This window comes from Aplidium turbinatum, chromosome 5 (genome assembly GCF_918807975.1).
Source record: "Aplidium turbinatum chromosome 5, kaAplTurb1.1, whole genome shotgun sequence".
Classification (NCBI taxonomy): domain Eukaryota; kingdom Metazoa; phylum Chordata; class Ascidiacea; order Aplousobranchia; family Polyclinidae; genus Aplidium; species Aplidium turbinatum.
In genome coordinates this window covers 1,004,287-1,023,434 of record NC_137476.1, presented here as the reverse complement: position 1 = coordinate 1,023,434, position 19,148 = coordinate 1,004,287, and the positions used below count along the sequence as shown (strand labels likewise).

At 36.2% G+C, this 19,148-nt stretch overlaps 1 protein-coding gene across 1 annotated transcript; it reads right to left on the bottom strand.

Moving 5' to 3' along the window:
* Positions 1–1,621: 1,621 nt before the first annotated feature.
* LOC145770156 (lysoplasmalogenase TMEM86A-like) lies at positions 1,622–14,918 on the bottom strand. The gene is made up of 9 exons (XM_082581744.1): positions 14,796–14,918; positions 12,661–12,737; positions 6,174–6,333; positions 5,652–5,777; positions 4,934–5,102; positions 4,481–4,592; positions 3,794–3,924; positions 3,402–3,612; positions 1,622–3,255 (listed from the first exon to the last, which is right to left on the bottom strand). The coding sequence occupies exons 1-9, from the start codon at positions 14,841–14,843 to the stop codon at positions 3,168–3,170; spliced, it is 1,122 nt and encodes a 373-aa protein (XP_082437870.1). The 5' UTR covers positions 14,844–14,918; the 3' UTR covers positions 1,622–3,167.
* Between the last annotated feature and the right edge of the window lie 4,230 nt (positions 14,919–19,148).

Here is a 19,148-nt window from a genome sequence, read left to right as displayed (position 1 = left end):
TTTTAATCTGCTTCATTAATTTAGAAAGCAAATCAGCAGCAACTTAAAAGCTGTAGTCCATTGAATCTCACCGTTCAAAGATGTAAACAGAGTTTGCATGCAAACAAACGTTGATTGATCAAATATGTTAATATATTCTATTTTTGATTTGGTCATTTCTTAATTCCAGCAATGTTTTTCTCTTCAAGTAGTCATCCCCAACCAGCAATACGTAAAGAAACTCAAGTCACCATGAAGTTATGCAACCCGACACCGCCATGCCTGTTGCCTTGGTCACCTTTGATACGTCGATGAGATATAGATACCACGTGACTGTGCAATTATTATTGTTTAAGGTTCAGCGAACAAGGTGATTTTCGTGTTGTGTCATTCTGATTTCATAGTTTTAGATCTACTCTGTGACGTCATATGAACACTTTCAAGAATACAAATTTATTGGTAAGTTCCCGGAAAGATCTTGAGTGGATTGGCACAAAAACCTAAATTTGTGCAATTCTTCGATTTGACGCCAGGTCAGAGTTGAGCGATATCAGTTTGAATATCTCGAAGAGCATTGAATGAAGCAAAAGTCGTTTTTCCTTTAAAACATGAATTGTTGCCAGTTTCACGTGGTTAGAACTATCTACTTGTCTTCAATTTTTTTTCTGCCTTGTTTTGTTATTATTTGTGTTTAACTGTATTGTACTTATTTATTAATTCTTATATTAAGGCATTTAAAAGTTACAGTGACTACAGTGATAAATTTTAATTAGCTGATTTTCATAGCAACCAGTTTTGAAATCTGTATATTGTTACAATTATATTACGTAGGGAAGTACAGTATATGGCTTTCCCAATAAACCTAAGAAGATGACGTTAGAGGAACTGTGGTTCTGAACAAACCTAATTATAGGCCGTTTCTGATTTTATTTTTCTTAATAAAATAATGCTATCAATAAAATAGTAATAAACTTTACTTTACCGAATTAACTTTATAAACGCTTAAAATGACTTCTCTATCTTAGGGATGCACAATACAGAACATCGAATCTTAGAGATTCGAATTTCAATGTATTCGAATTGCATTTGCAGTTTCTTTTCGGATATCAGGATTCGAAAATAAATCTGTAAAATGAACAGTGTGCGACGTTAAACAAATGTGAAGTTGATATTTTCCGTCTTGCGCGCCGACTTTTTTCTTCATGGACTGTTTGTTCCAAACGCCTTTTTCTTCCTTCATAGGGTTCATGCAGTTATCAGAACTGCAGACACGCAGTGCGTTCCCGTTGTTGTTGCTACAACATTCACTCTTTATGCGTCCATAGGGCCTAGGTGTAAGGGATTACCAGTAGGCCTAATTGCTTTTATAAAATTTGGTTCCTGAAAGTGACAGACAACGTACCCGTACCCGCCTCCATTTTTCTGTTAATTTAACAGCTGATGACCTTGAATCAATGACACATATCCAATATCCATGTGTCTTAACTATGAGCAGTTTTTGTATGTTGCAACAAACTTAAACAAGTGAGTTGTTTGATAAAAATCACATATTAACAGTAACACAAGCATCAATTATTGGGAATTTATTCCAGGATTTAATAATGATGAATCGAATTTCTTAATAGTTGTACTAGTAGTCTTTAGCTTGACTAGCTAAAAAAAAGCTTTTTTTGCTTTTTGTTCGATATTATTTGGAAAAAATTGCCGCATAATTTCAGAATAGATTCGAAAATCTGGATTCGAAATTAAGTATTCTAGAATAGCCAGGTATTCTGTATTGTGCATCCCTACCCTATCTGCAGTATTTAAACTTATTCCATAAGAAGTTTCTCTGCAAGTTGACAAACCTGTCAGGATCACGCTGCATAAGCTGAGTTTTCTGACCTAAAATTTACAGTTCGAGCACAAATTGTTTAGAAAAATATTCATAAGCATAAATGCAAAAATATCAAACAGCAATAAGGCAGTAGAGCGAAAAATATTTAAGCTGCACCCAGTAACCCAGCCACAAAGTTACCTCCAGTAACCCAGCCACAAAGTTTCACCCAGTAACCCAGCCACAAAGTTACCTCCAGTAACCCAGCCACAAAGTGACACCCAGTAACCCAGCCACAAAGTTACAACCAGCAATGTAGCCACAAAGTTACACCCAGTAACACAGCCATAAAGTTACACCCAATAACACAGCCACAAAGTGACACCCAGTCACACAGCTACAAAGTTACACCCAATAACACAGCCATAAAGTTACACCCAATAACACAGCCACAAAGTGACACCCAGTCACACAGCTACAAAGTTACACCCAATAACACAGCCATAAAGTTACACCCAATAACACAGCCACAAAGTGACACCCAGTCACACAGCTACAAAGTTACACCCAGTAATACAGCCACAAAGTTACACCCAATAACACAGCCACCAAGTGACACCCAGTCACACAGCTACAAAGTTACACCCAGTAATACAGCCACAAAGTTACACCCACTAACACAGCCACAAAGTGACACCCAGTCACACAGCTACAAAGTTACACCAAGTAACACAGCCACAAAGTTACACCCAATAACACAGCCACAAAGTGACACCCAGTCACACAGCTACAAAGTTACACCCAGTAATACAGCCACAAAGTTACACCCAATAATACACCCACAAAGTGACACCCAGTCACACAGCTCCAAAGTTACACCCAGTAACACAGCCACAAAGTTACACCCAATAACACAGCCACAAAGTGACACCCAGTCACACAGCTACAAAGTTACACCCAGTAATACAGCCACAAAGTTACACCCACTAACACACCCACAAAGTGACACCCAGTCACACAGCTCCAAAGTTACACCCAGTAACACAGCCACAAAGTTACACCCAATAACACAGCCACAAAGTGACACCCAGTCACACAGCTACAAAGTTACACCCAGTAATACAGCCACAAAGTTACACCCACTAACACAGCCTTAAGGCCACACCCAGTAACACAGCTACAAAGTTACACCCAGTAACACAGCTACAAAATAACACCCAGTAACACAGCTACAAAATTACACCCAGTAACACAGCCATAAGGCCACACCCAGTAACACAGTCATAATGAAGTCGTACAATGTTGCATTAAATTGGAGGCAACCGGCAAGAGGGCGATGTGCAAGAAGACGAAGAACAAGGATCACGAAGATTCAGGTGAACAGCCAATCCACAAATCTTCGAAACGATTCTTTGAAACAAGATGCTGGTTTCTTGATGCTTTCTCTGATTCCATCGATTCTATGAACACATGAAAATCATTGTGAGGTTTTGTAATCAACAATAGGCGCTAGATGTGATATCATTTAACAAAATTGCGGTTATCTGAACAAGTGATACTTTCATATAGAGTATCATGGTTGTGTATCATGCAAAAACAAACTTACTCTTCTTGTCTTTCAGCGACCTCTTCTGGCCAGTCAATATTAGGTCCATCCACCACAGAAAGCGCTATCATGACTTGTCCGAGATAATATGTTGCTATGATAGAATAGTCAGCGCCCGGAATAGGAAATGCAAATTTGTTTATTCCGATTATGGCGTCAGAAATGCCGAAGAAAGAGGCTCCAAGTGCTCCGATGAGCTCGTACCATCGACCTGAAACATAAGCAGATGGAAAGCATGCAAAGGAAACGCACAATCTCAACACACTGTAATTTGAACACTTGCTAAGATGTTTCTGTGATAGGATAATGAAACAGAAATTATTGTTTTCTGTGCCTATGCCATTATGGAGACTTGACAAGCACAATTTTAAGTTATATAAGCCACTACTCACCGCCAGTGATGTCATAATAAGACACTCGTGCCCAGGCTCTCCACTGCATGACAAATATGATGGCGACGTAGAAGGCGACGCCGATGACTAGACCTACTCCATTCTCAGGCAACTTCGAAGAATAAAAGTAGCTGAAAAAATGACAACACTTCAAACACAACCTTCTGTGACGACAACAATACTAGTTCAGTGAATAACAATGTGTTCAACAGCCAACGCGAGTGAGACTTAAAATAGAGATTGGATCTCAGCTGAAACTAATACAAATGACTTAACAATGCAATGGTTGGTTGCGGATGATTGGTGTTGCTATAGAAGTAGGATTGTAATTCTGCTGATAAATTAACTTCACTAAAATATAACTTTACAATTCACTTCACCTTGAAGCTTCAAACTCAGTTACGGCTTCAACAACACACGTGACTATGCGAAACCATAGATAATAATGTACGCCTCTCACAGTGGTTGCACTTGCAGAAGGGACGCAAATTACGTACATATTTTGTTGTATTGTTATCCCCTCTGAAATGTACTAAAGTAGTCAAGAAGACATCTTGATGAAAGCCTTGATTAGACTTTAAGAAAACACAACAGTGGCAAAAACGTTTTATATTTCAATTGGAACATGATCACAATAAATTTCTTGGCATCGCAACACAACTCATTTCATCAATTATAATCACTCACTAATAGACTAAAGATCCGGCTATAATGCTCCTGACCAACATTCTGGACTTGAAAGGCTTCCAACCAAATGCGACCGTGTATAAAACATGCGCAACAGCGAATGCGATTAAACCTGAATGAATTGTAGAAGAATTATTATTGTGACGAATAATCAAAGAAATGAAACATCTTCTGAGAGGTGTCAAACCCACAACAATGCTTGTATGGATAAACTCGGTTGAAATACATTTGTTTGTATTGCAACAAAGCATTTATTTTAATTTCTGCAACGTAAACTATGAGATTGAATATTTCATTGAGCAATTATTTCTGCTATCTTGAAAAATACTTAGAAGTTTATGTTTATGTTTTTTAACATAAACATAAATAAGCCGACTTGCCTAAACTATACGCCGCTCTGGTGGCTGCTTGCCTGAAATGTTAAGCAACATACTTTACCAGCAAGCAACTTACCTGCTAAAAAGTAGCCAAAATGATTATCTTGGAAAACCAACAAGGCGTCTCCAACATAGGAAAAGTTCATCCCGAGAAAAATAAAGAAGGCGTACTTGTTTTTCCATAAGCTCCGAAATGAATCAAATTGGCGATATATGAAAACGCACAGTGTGATTACAGGAAGACACTGTCAATGACACAGACATATTAAAAAACGAAAAATCAACCTAAAATAATCATGATAAATTGATCAAGCCATTGTTAATAACTTTAGGACAATACAGACAAAGAAACAAGCAATGCCAATTAAAAATATAATGATTCAATCGACACCGAAACAAAATAGAACTCGGCTACATTGACATTTCGCTACGGTGACACTTTTCCGAAAGTCTCTTCAGGTATCACTATAAGAGAGTTCAACTGTATCTAATAAACCCTTTGTTGAGAAGGAGCCATATTCCTGGCGTCAGCATTATACCTGACTACTCAGTATAGAACAGCGAGCATTGTGTTTCGCTAACCATACCGGTGCAGCCTCCACACTAGCCATCAAGACTTTTCCAAAAACATGTGAAATCCTTTGTTTAACACACGATGACATTGGTAAACAAGTCGACTGCTATCTTTCAAAGGTTTGTTGGGTATTAAGTGGTATGCTGTTTTATATTTTTTATTTTATTAAATCTTGTTTCCTAGCAAAACAATGCTACTTGATTTTCAAGGATTTCCTCACCTTGAATATAACTCTTCCCCATGAAGGAAGGAACAGATGGCCTTGGTCGACAAAAATGACTATGATGAAATAAATGAAGACGCGTCGAAAGAATGTGATGAGCTGCCAAAGTTTGTGTCTCGGATCCTTGAAAACAAATAAAACAATACTAACCTGAGCAATTGAGCATTTCAGTACAATTTGTGAACATATTGTGTTTTCATCTCACTCATAGGCTACAATGTTTCATCGCTGGGTTTTAAACAAAACAAACATAATCAGGTTGCTTTGTACCGTAACCACTTTGGCAATAACTTCATTAGAGTTAATTTTGGGCTTTTATGTTAATTTAAAGAAAAAAATAACAACAAAGAGTCGCAGGCTGAAATTTGAAGATTGTCAGTAAAATGTGTTAGCCACACTATTGGTGGAAGTGCCAGTTTTGTTATTCTTGCCATCAAACAGTTTCTTTCATAAGGTTACCAAGCAGAAAGAACAACGAATGCAAGCTTTATAACCAAATCCCGAAACCAACCATCATACCCGATTAATTTCTTTTGTCACTTCCAAGTCAACATTGAACACTTGATGATTCGATTGTTGTTCAACATCCATTGTGTTGTAATTGTTCTGTGTCGCGTTCACGTTCTCGAAGACGCCCTTTAGTTCGGTTTCCTCAGTCATCTTCAGTAAAACACAAAGCCTAAACCACAACAAAGGCTGCCGGCATACCTGTTCAATTTAACCAAAGCTTTGTTTTGATTATAATCGAACCAATATCTCATTGTAAACAAAACGCTTCTACAATTATGTTGTTCGAAGTAACGCCATAGTTGTGTGGCAATTAACGCGACCCATGTGTTGCATCACAATCACAGCCCAAATGCCATCAATAAGTGGTTTGGTCAATATTGATGGACATAATTATAGTTTTGACAATAAGTGTGACATGACAAAATATAAAAAGTAAAAAAAATAGTTTTTATAAATCACTATCATCAATTACATGCAATAGTCAATTAGATGATTGAATGTCGGTTGATATGACATGAAACATAAACTTTATTTCACGACTAATTGTCTATTATGAAACTAACGGCCACCGATATTATTTAATGTAAATTTTTATACAAATGCATGCCCGGTGTCTGTCTCATTTCAACGCTACTTTGCTATATCAACATGCGGTACATTGCTAGGTTAAACAAGGAAAATTTTATTTTAGAAATAGAAATAAGTTCATGCTTATCTTAATCTTTCATTTTATAATTTACCAATTACCGTAAACACGCTTCAGTTAACAAAATAGTAAATAAACTAAGAAGGTCACATCTCGTAAATTACATTGTTTTTTTCCGTTCACTTAATTTAAATCAGTGGTTCTTAAACTTTTTGAGACACGCCTCCCTTTTACAATTCTAAAAAAATTCGCGCCCCACCTAGTTTCAAAATCAAAAAACATTTAGCAGAACAGCAATTTGTTTACAGGTAAGTTGCATTAATGCGAAGGATGTAACTGTTTTTTGGATACTAAATGTTTAATTCGAAGATTAGTAGCAGAAAATGCACATCTCAGATCGGCTTCACAGTCAAGTTTGTGTCTATAGATTTTGTCTTCATGTTCATGAGAGTAAAAACACATTTCGCGCAAGTAAGTGGATGAACATGGAAGAAGTGTGCGTATAGCCACAGCACCCACACTGTTGTAAATGTCTGTACATGTTTCACTCACAACTCAGTTAGTGGTATTGCTTCAAAGTCGTCCCTTTTAGTAGAATTTCAAGTTAGCTCCAAAAATTCCTCTTGTAAATTGTCTGTGGGATTTCTTCTCCAGAGCTATCATGTGAGCAATTACGAAAGACGCTTCTACAACTTCCTCCGACGACGATTGGCGAAAGCACTGGCTACTTGCGATCTTCACTTTTTTAAGAGTCTTTCTTGCATTGGATAAAAGCTAAAAGTTTATTTTGATGGTCAAGGTGTTTTTTTTTCAAGATGATGCTGCGAACGAGTTGGTTTCAAACCGTCGTTGCTCAGATTTTGAAAACATATGACGCAATGTGGTACAACTTGGTCATTTACTTATTAACTATGGCATCTATAAAGTCAAAAGTCAGATAATCTTCGTCATACTTTATCTTTTTTCCACTCATTTTATGTCAATAGAATTGATTAATTAAACATAAACCTAATTAAATCAATGTTAAAAAAAAGTTTACGCATGGTACTGTTGTAGAGTTCGGGATACTGCTGCACTTCCAGCCGCTGTCACTTGTCAGTCAGTCGTTGCCATTGTTATTACAATTAGAGCTTGAGGCTGTTGTGCCAGAAAACCGTTGTGTTACGAGAGTTAAGGGGTCGCAGAAACATTTAGCAACGTCTAAAACATCACAAAAAATGCGAGATGTGACAACAACACGCTCTACAAACATACTGTGCCACTGTAACACAAAGTTTCATCTTCAACAATCGATTGTCCAGCGTAGTTGTGAAGACATGTTTACTCATAATTCATGCAAAGTTTTTCAATTTCTTGCGCCCCCTTGTGAGCCTCACACGCTCCCCAAGGGGGGCGTGCCCCCCAGTTTAAGAACCACTAATCTAAATCTTCAACCACCGGGTGTAAGCCTGAATGAGACAAACAAAAACAACTTTGGTTTTCAAATAACACTAATCAATTATCTGCTGTTAAAATAGCTTGCAGCTATAAGAATGTATAAAATATCAAGCCACATTTACACTTCTATCAACAAGATCCACCGCACTGGTATTTCAGAACGTTTAAGCAACACCTTACGCAATAGTGTAACACTACCTTGTGTCAAAGCTACAGTGTACAACTTATAATTCCTTAGCAAATGATTTATATTCTATTAAGATTTCTTATCACTAACTGTCACACAACAATGCTGATCGCTGTGACATCATAATGACATGCTGTCCTGTAGACATTACTTACTTCCGGATCGTGGAGTACCCTTTCAATGATATCAATTATTACGTCATGTTAACTTTCCTACTAATTAACACAAGATAGCGTAATTGGCATTACATGGATCAATTTCAATTTTCCTCTCTTCAAAAGCGTTTATCAACTTTTTCTTAAGTACACAGTTCATGATTTTTTAAAAACTTTGTATATCTTACAATTACTGTAGTAATATCAACAATATTTTTGCATTGTAACAATAAACTAAAAACTACGATTTGATGATTGAATAATTTCTAATTAATTTTTGAATTTGCAGCATATTATTCAAGAAACCAGGCAACAGTGTAAACATATGAATGGTATGCTGGTGATAAAGTAGTTGTAAAATGTTTGTTGTTTTAATAGCATCGTCTATGGTTGAGCTTATGAGGCTAAAGGCGCATTCTTTTAGTACCAGAGGACAATTGGATCAAATTTGGTGTTGCTCTTTTTTGACTGTGATCTTCCTTCACTGGAACTACGGAAGTTTTTCAAAGCCCAAAAGAATCAAGTGGCCGCTTAGGATGGTTGTTTCAAAATATCCATTATATTAAACGTGGATAATACGTTAGTACTTTGCATGCGTAAACTTATCCATGCAAACCATAGCAATAACAATGTGAACGATTGTTAATTCTAATAATGTAGAGTGAGAACTACACCACAAAACAATAAATGATTGGCTTATTGTGAGGTTTGACCTCCTTGGCTCCTTCTCACGTCAAAGAAGAATAACTTCATTCTTTGCACAGATAAGTTGAAGGCATTAGTAAGATATTAGTTCAACAAAGCTCTTTTAAACCATTTTCTCTTGGTGAAAGTTTATGAGTTAAATCTGCTTGGAGTCCCAATAACCTTATTTCTCTGTTGGCTCGTCATCTTCTTACTGCACTTGTTGCCGCATAATTCACAAGTTTGCTTGCATATGTTTGCTGTTACCTGCAGGAAAGTTTGCACCCAAATATACGCCAAGGACATTCAAGTGACTAACCATGAAGTCGGACAGGTTATTTTCTATAGAAAACTATATTCTCATTCAGACTCACACAGACTATTCAATTTCTTTAATAAAATACAAATAAGTAGGCCAAACAACCAGAACAAAACTTAAAATCCAGTTGGTTGCATGCGCTGTTTCGAATACGCTTGACAGCAGATTGATGCTGAAGTAAAAATGACGTCACACTTCTGTGGAGTCTAACCGGCACAAAGGTCATTGAATGTGTTTGCTGATCTCGACGAAACTTTGTTGTTGGATAAAAGAAACAACGAAATCTAATGTATTCTAAACGTCATGTTTACATATTTTGATCATTTAAAAATCACGTTTTGAGATGGTTTCTAATGTCATTTAACACCGCAGGCCACTTTAGAAAAGTTTTCATAAATACAACAAAATAGTATTAAATGCTCATAAGTAGACTGAAAAGCCTTTGTATACAATTTATCAGTAGTATGTCTAATTAATACTAAAGTGGTACACACATGGGTATGGGTATAGAATACCCGGTTCTTGTAAGCAAGCTATGGATTACCCGGTGAAGTAGGCCTACCACTGATGTGTGCATCCAAATAGAGTTAAAACAAATCAAAGAACGTGTGCTGTGGCATAACAACGCCTATTATTACATAACATTCTAAAATGTAGACTTGGACAACTAGTTAAAATCTAGTTGTCTAATTCGATAAGTTAGAGCGAAATGTCGGTATTTCTAATCTAATTTGGTAAAAAGTTGTTTACTCTAATTGCAGTTCTAATCTAATCTTCGGTTTTACTAAACATTCTAGTTTGTCCAACATATTTTTCGGCAAATGAATGGAACTTGCTTGCTTATCAACCTCATACAAGAAAAGTGCAATAAAACGATCAAGTTTAAAGTGTCATTCTATCGCGCTTAAGTAGTGGTCATGAAAAAATCTATTAATTAACCAATTTCATTACGTCACCGTATCTATTATGACGTAAGTGGTTTCAGTGCTATGATAGTGAAATGACACTTTGATCTAGAGGGTTTTCTATGGACGTTTTTATCCAACTAGAAAAAGATATGTGACACTGCGTCAAACTAATTCTAATCTAGTTTAAAATGTAATCTAATTTTTAAAAACTTGGGCAGCTCTACTGTAATTGCCACATCAGCCCAAAACCAAAATATTTCGCATTTTGAAAATTGCGGGTAGAATGTTGCTCAATGCTCATAGTAGCTAGAAGTTGCAGTTTTCTTCTGACTCTCTTCAGGAATTATATCGTCAGAATAAATTTCGTTTCTGAAGAGTGAGACGAAAACCTGCAGCTTCAAGCTACCATGAGGAACATTCTACTCGCAGTTTTCAAGTTTTGTATGACCAGTCAATTTTTCACGTAGCTCTAATTCTAGTCTAGTTTGTGAAAAGTTAAATAGCTCTAATTATAACTCTAATCTAATTTCGAAAAGAATTTGCCTATGGTTCAACAAGACAAACTCTCTACCAAAGCTGTTTAATTTCGAAAAGTTAAAAAAAATTGTAGTTGTCCAAGTCTTCTACAATGCCTTGCAATATTCATTCATGTCCTTCTCTCAATAAAACAAAAATTATTCATTAACAAAATACTTTCGCGAAATCGATTGTTAATAAATTACACTAAGAGATTACATTGTTGTGCATTTGTCAGCATTTGATAAATGCAAAATAGCAGCACCAAGTATATTGAAGTAGCATTGTTTTGTAATTATTTTGATTGAAAAGAAAATCTACTGAACATTTGACTAGTACGTTGCTTTTACCAGCTTTTACCTTCTTTAACTTGCTTTTACCTAGCCTAATACTTTCTTCATTTGTTGGCTATTATTTTGGTGTACACTGTACATTCTCTCAAGTCCAACTAAAGTTTGTATAATACAAAAACTGTCTCTATTTGTGTTACATATGAAGCAGCTTTATTCAACGCAACAATACGCAGTGGAATGAGCTCAAAATGAAAACTCTGCTTCCGTTCCCGGAAGTCGCGTTTCTGTTTTGCGTTTGAAACCTCTGCTGTGCGATTGTGTGTTGTCAGGTCTGGTTATAAAGTTCAAACAACGAAAAGTAACCAAGAGAATCAAATTTATAATTGTGATGTCACATTGAGTAGCTCAATCGAAGAAGAAACTACTTAATTCTGAAGAAAGGGAACTATAAAGAAGCCATGTGTGACCGCGATTGACAGTCTTTATGTAGAAATAGAGGGATTGTGAGTCACTATAATAAGAATTACTCGTGGTTCAGTGGCTTTGCGTGGACGCTTGCAATAAAATCTTAGAAGAATAAACTTGAATAAAGCCAATCATGGGCTCTGTGCAACCACATGGAACATAAAACCCGTAATACTCTAACAAACAAGAAAATTCGAGAAGAATATTGAAATTCTGCACGATTTAAAAATCATAAAATGGACTTGGAAAATCGGAGATGGTTTTATCTTAATACCAAAGCTGATCAAAACAAACACACTTCAAATTCCTGAAATATTTCGCTTCATTTCGATGCTTTATTTCTTGTGTCAGTTTCGGAAGGAAGTAAAGTGATTTTGTTTAGATATCAAATAAAAATAAACATTAAAATTGTTACATTTCGATCGAATTCTGTCCCTGGTGCACTTTGCAAACATTCTTTCCTAAAGTAATAATCTATTTGTCAACTGCTCCTAATCTGTTCTAGTTATTTAAACTCCAACGTCATAATTTGATATGTCACCGTGAACTTTATCATATTAGCCTGCCACAAGTAAACATGCTACCATTGGAGGTCATCACTGGCTGGGCAGGTATTATGAAGATTGTTAAATGTTTGTACAACAAGACTACAGTGAATCCTCTATTTCGTTTTTGCACATGCACGCGCTTCTGTTTGACTGCTGCATAGCTTGAAACAAATTATGCCGGAAATAGAAGCTGAATCTACCAGTGAACATTTTCGTAGAAAAAAAAAAGGTTAACGCTTTGTCACTAGAATGGTGTTGCAATAGCACCGGATAGTGTATACACAGAACAAAAATGGGTTAACTAGATGATGGTTAACTCATTCTACTGATGTACAAACCTGAAAATTGTGGACAGGGTCCACTTTATGCTGGTCCCACTTCGCTGTGTTTGAAGAAAACTGCTATCACTGACACCCTGAAGCCAAAACAGAGGAGTAAATGAAATTAGTCGATTTTAGAAGTCACTTTATTTCTTTACAAAACTCGTGATAAATAATTTCGCGCCAACATTTCCCGCTTCCGCGTTGGAGCAAACGATCCAACGTTGTTGATTTGTTGTAATCAGATGTTGAAGTGATGTAACAGCAACATATGACGTCATACATAACAAAGATAATGCGGCTATTCTTACGCAATACACAAATGTCACACTTTTCCATTATTTCTTTGTTGCGTCACAAGCACATCTATTCACTATTCCTTCCATTCAACCTGTTGAAAGAAGTGTCATACTGAAGGACCACACTTCTCAAATTCCAAATTTTGCATGTACAGCCGTAGAAAAAATGGACACAGGATCAACCGCACTCCCACTGCAAATAATCGTCGAGGATTGGATATAAATGAGCAGACATATTGGAAACAGGTATAATAAATACATTCCCATTTAAGATTGGTCCAAATATGCTAAACAGGCGATAATCTTTAATTGGTCAGGTCAGAACGATGTTATGATTTAACATCATGGCATGTGAATAGTGAAGAGGCTGATGCAGCGGTTAAGTTAATTCCTGAGAGCAGAGCACAGACAAGTTTTATGCACGTCTGCTGTCTACGAAATTATTGTACATATTATAAAACACTATTGATGAGGCACCATTGCATTACAATCAGTTTAGTGTTGACAAAGGACATCACAAATGACATCTTCCTGTTTGTGGTTTTGAATAGGTTTAAAAGGTTTGAAGTTTTAAAAGCGGAAAAAATAATACAAACAACCAAATATTCCTTCGATTAGCAAGGCAACTCTACTAAATTATGTAATTTGTTGATAAATGCAACTTGTTTATTTAGAAGCATTAACGCTCTCTTTCACATGCCACAAAATGTAAGCTAAATTCTCATCAGGGTTGCCAAGCTATGATTCGCTGTAATACGCTAGACATATTAGTTCTTTTGACGTAATTCCATCTATTTTTTGACATCATCATCATCAGCCAATCATGCCACTGCTGGCAGATGGCCTCCACATATGTCTATACACCATTTTGCCTTTTGTTGTTCTCATCAAGATGATGCCAATCTTTTCTTCAATGTCATCTCGCCATCTTCTTTTCAGTCTCTATCTAGGTCTTACATAATGCGCCACAATTAAAATATTGTTTCACAAGTCTCAAAAAACCTTTTCCTGGTCTATGAAAAGAAGGCTTTCAGCGTTGCAAAATTCCAAGTGGGTTACTTTATAGTTAAACAGTGTTCTGTTTGATCACGTCTGAAATTGTTCGTCTAACTCTAAAAGGAAATAAATTTTTTATTCAACTTGTAAATAAAGAATTTTGCTTCGGTGCGATTCCACGTTTTAAAAGCTTGTTTTGGAAAGTGAAACTACTGAAGAGAATACATCTTGGCTGTTAAATTGTTGTTCATTGAAGTGTATTACAAACAGAAAATTTAGCCTAAATCCTGAGCATTGGTCTAAATTTATTCTATCGATAAGAAAAAATCAAATTAAAGTGAAAAAGAATGACTTCAAATCTATCTTAATAAAGCTGGAAAATAGCAACCGAAAGTAATGGAGAGTCATCGGTTATACTCATGCAAGCTATTGCAGTACGATTTGCTCAGCACATCACCTAGCGGCACCTTACATACAAAATGATTGAAGATACAAATAAAAACATTATGAAACAACAAGAATCTTTAAGCAGTGAATGCTACCAAGTTATTTTCTTGGTGGCTTAAAACGTTGTGAATGAAAATTGACCACTAAGTTAAAAGAATGTGGTTGAACCCCGACGATATGAAAATCTAAAACACGTGTTTTCACAGAAGCTTTATAAATGAATTGAGTAGCTACTATTTAACCTTGCCGAATAACTAATGGTTGGTGATTTTGTTAAATCAAACTTAAAATGTTAAAGTATAAAAGAACAATTCAAAATGCATCACTTAATTTATAAAATTAAACTGAAATAATTACAAATAAATTGTGAATTTACAAACAAACTGAAGTCCACAAAAACTAAACTCTTACTTTACCATTGACCGGTTTCCCGATATTTTCTGTTCTTGAAACATCCATCAATAATTTCTGATTTTAGTCGGTTGCATCTTGTTTGGAAATTAAGCAAAAATTTAAATCTGAAAATTGTCTTACTTGACCACGTACTTTTATAAAATAACCTTGCTGCCTTAGTTTTTATATATATATGCAATAGTGACTTCATAATAACAAGATAATGGAAGATTTTAAGTTTGATTAGTTGCTAATACAAATAATAATAAAAAAATTAGCACTAATCCTGGCAATTTGTCTCGCAGGAACTTTGAAAACACATTGAGGTCGATTAATTGATGAAGAGTCTTTATCGCAAGATGGCGACAAAGAGGTTAAAATTAACTATTTCCGGTTGGGTCGCTCCTGAGTTGGTTCAGTTATTCATGTTTCATACCCGTTGGAAATGAGCTTGCGGATTAAGCTATAAACTACAAATGTTTTTCGAGATTTGGTTTAGAATTATGGCTGGATTCAAATAAAGGATTTTGATTAGTAAAAAGTACGAAAAAAAAACAAGTTACTTAAGTAATTAAAAAAAAATCTGCATTTTATCCAAGCATAAACAATGTAACTGTAGCAGAAGTAACTGTGTATGCATATTTGTAGTGTTTACATCATGATACTTTGTTGCCGATATTGTCTTGGCAAGATGGGCAGTTGCAATATCACGTTCATTTGGTAAAGTTTAAACAAATACAATCTGTTAAGGAAAAAGACTTCAAAAAGCCATAACTTAATGAAAATATAAGGTTTTAGTCATTGCAGCCACTCGGTGGGGTTACAGTTGTGCTTCTTTCATTGGCTCTTTCTTGGAATCAACCACATTCTATCAGTGGCGGTTCGTGTAATGGTACTGAGGCGCTGCACCACTAACAATTTTGGCTCATTTCATCCGTAACAACCAATATCGTGGTTTTCAATATTTTTATTAAATTTGTTCAGACTTACAAATCTTTCCAACTTTTTTGCTTCGTTGACTGGAAACGCTTTCCCATATAGAGAAACTATCTAGTTGTCACACGACCCCCTTGTCCCCTCAAGCCCGTCCGTTTTGATTTCGCTCTGTGTGGGGATACAGTTTTCCGTGCGCCAAAGCGCAAGCGTCATGAAAGCAATAAAATCGAAGTCACGTGAGAGTGGCTTGTTTGTCAGTCTGACTATGGTAACATCGTTTTTAGTGCTGTCTGGAACAGTGATCCTGGGGCTGCCATATTGGTGATTTTATCGCCAAATGCCCGAAATCTGCTGTTTTTCAAAGGCGTTGCTGCTACATATTTGTGGTTTGGCAATTTGTCTTTTTTGGCTATTTTTTAGAACCGATTTTGACTTAATTTATTGTTTGTGGCGATTTTCCAACATATTTTACTTACAGAACAATACTTTGCAAAAGTGTTTAGCAACGCTTACTGTAACAATAACATCTGCAGCTACATTACCAATTCAATTTGTTTATTTTTTGTCGAAATACAGATGAAACAATAAATACAGTAACATAACCAACGAAAGGAAAAGGTGAAAAATCTCAATGGTTTAAAACGTGCCTGTACAAGATTGCTCATAGGATAATTATATTTGTATATTATATTATGTATCGATGATTTTAATTAAGCATGGCCACCAAACTTAACCATGTAAACAAGTGAGTTGAGGAATGAGATGAATGAAACAACTGAAAAGCGCCAATTGCTGAAGCAAGACGCCAATAACTTGTTTTTATCTCAACTTTTCATCACAATTTAGAGCTCAAAACACGCTCAGAATGGACTAGACTAAATATAATTTTCAATTTTTTCCGGAGAAGGCCTCCCAGATCTCCCATTGCTTCGCTCGCTTTCGGCGAAAGCCGGAATGGGCTGCGCCCGTCCGCAGCACCATTACTATCACAACTCACCGGCCGCCATTGTAGTCTACTATTACTAAGAGAAGACCTGGATTTAGAAAAATACAATCCAGCTGCAGTGACGCATCTTTCAGCTTCAACTGAAGATGGTGGAGAGAGAGGCAAGGCAGGATTTTTGATTTTCTAGAGCCTTGTGAAACTCTTTGTTGGCTTCGTAAAAAGCCATTTATTTTTTATGTGAGCTGACACGTTTTCTTTGGAGTGGATGTAAAGGGAATTAATAGCATGTGCCGCTTTCACAAATCATAAGAGTAAGGTACACTTTGACTTGAGGCGTCTCTGGAGGTAAGACTACGCAAAAGTGACAAACGATACAAAATATATGCAACAGGAATCTTGTAATTTTTGAATTTTAAGTTTCAGCATATTAAAATTGCTGCACTTCAGAAGGTTTTCAAATAAGTAATTAAGTAATTATTATAGATTACTTGGATCCTGTCCTATTGGGAATAACGTTGTGGCTGATAGATAAGCACCTCTAAAGATAATTGCAATTGCATTGATATTCAGTCATTACCAAATCTAGTTTAACACATCATTTGGAACTAAATTCCTATGTTAGGCTTACAATACATAGCCTTTGGAGAGTAAAACGATTTAGGTGGCAAAGAAAATTTGCCCAAATTTTTTCTGCCAAAAGTAGCCTACTTTCAAAAATGCAACATTACCCACTATCTCTGAGGTGGTGTAGTTTCGTTTGGCGTTTTCACATTTGAAGCTCGTTGTCTTTCAGCGAGTTATTAAATATATCTCCACATTGGTAAACTGTGTTGAAACCACTGGGTAGTGCAGTTCACGGACAGTCTAAAATCAAATGATCAACAGTTTGCCTGCTTTTCTAGCAATTTAGCAATTTAGACAAAGTAGTGTGTTTCGATAGCCCAATCGATGAACACTGAACAGTGGTAGCAGTTCGGGATAGATGGAATAAAATTGTTTTATAAATGATCCACTCCTTTTTGTTGCATGTCGAGAAACCTGAGATGGATAACGCCACGACCTGGGTCGACACGTTGTGGTCGTGTGGAGGCTTGCAACCACCGAAGAACCTGTCAGGTAAGCAAGGTCATGGAACTCCCACACTTGATTTGACTGCAGATGAGCTGCCCGACCAAGATTGACCCAACCCCGGCATCACGCCAAAGCTTATATCTTGTTCACTTCATGAATCATCTCTCTAGCATCGAACGATCAGCGAAACCCATCACACTAAGAAGAAATATTTGGTAGGTATAGAATATTTCTTACACTCGCTACATCTGCATTTCTCGCCACCTCTTCTTGTGAGGATTCCCCAATTGCATGAATGTCGCAAATCAAATAAAAAAAAGTGTTCACGTGCATGAAGCAACTATGACGAACCATTACATCATCATCTACTTGGAGGTACCCGAGTACCAATGAGAAGGAACCTAACGTTTTTGTGCTCAGTTGCTTAATTGGTGGAAAAAAGTATTCACTTGTCTGTGTTTTTTCTTAATACCATAGTTTAGGTCCAAAGAAGAACATTGCGAATTCCTTGTTGAATTCTAAACAAAGACATGCCAGCTGTAACCTTTCATCTGATCATATCAGTAAGAGGAAATGATTCAGCAGCATAAATTCGAGAAGGTTTCTTAGATTAGTGCAAAAACTAAATACATGGTGGTTTCCATGATAGCTTATAGTCAAGAGCAATATTTTACCAAGATATTTGGTGGAATCTACTTGGCGTAAAAAGCTGTAGTGAAAGTGATTCAACTTAAAAGAATTTCACCACCTTATCGTTATCGCACAGCCATACTTGCCTACGCATTTGCAGTATTGGATTGTTAATTGACACCTTAATTTGCCTCATCCGTGCAGTAATATGTTTCACTTGTTATGCTTGTTTTTTGACCATGTAAGTTTTATCATTTCATTTTGACTACAGCAGCTGTTAGTGAATTCTGGACTTTCAAAATTTTTAATCATTTCAAATTCCAGTATAAAGCATGATAGTTTGTTGTGCTTCAATCAGGTAACACATTTTACTAATTCGTTCAAAATCAATTCTCTTTGTAATTCTGCAAAAACAAACTACCGCGATTCGTATTATGAGGCGTGTTTGGTATTTCAATCCTTACGGATAGTTGAGGTAAAGATTTCAGTAAACAAAGTTAGCTTGGGGCGATAACGGTCAGTTTGGACAAAAACAAGTGTTCGAAGATGACGATATTTTATGCGCATTCCTAAGATCTTAGCAATCGGTAACGTGAATGTAACCAAAGAAACAAGAGAGGAACGATATACCTAATACAACACACCTCGTTGTACCGTGTATGTGATCAGTTTAAGTTCGCCTGACTTATTGTTTATATTTGATCATAATGACTCAATGGCAAGCCTAGCTACTACGACAGTATGGTTTTATTATGGCACTTTTTTGTTGAATCTTCTCTTATAATTAT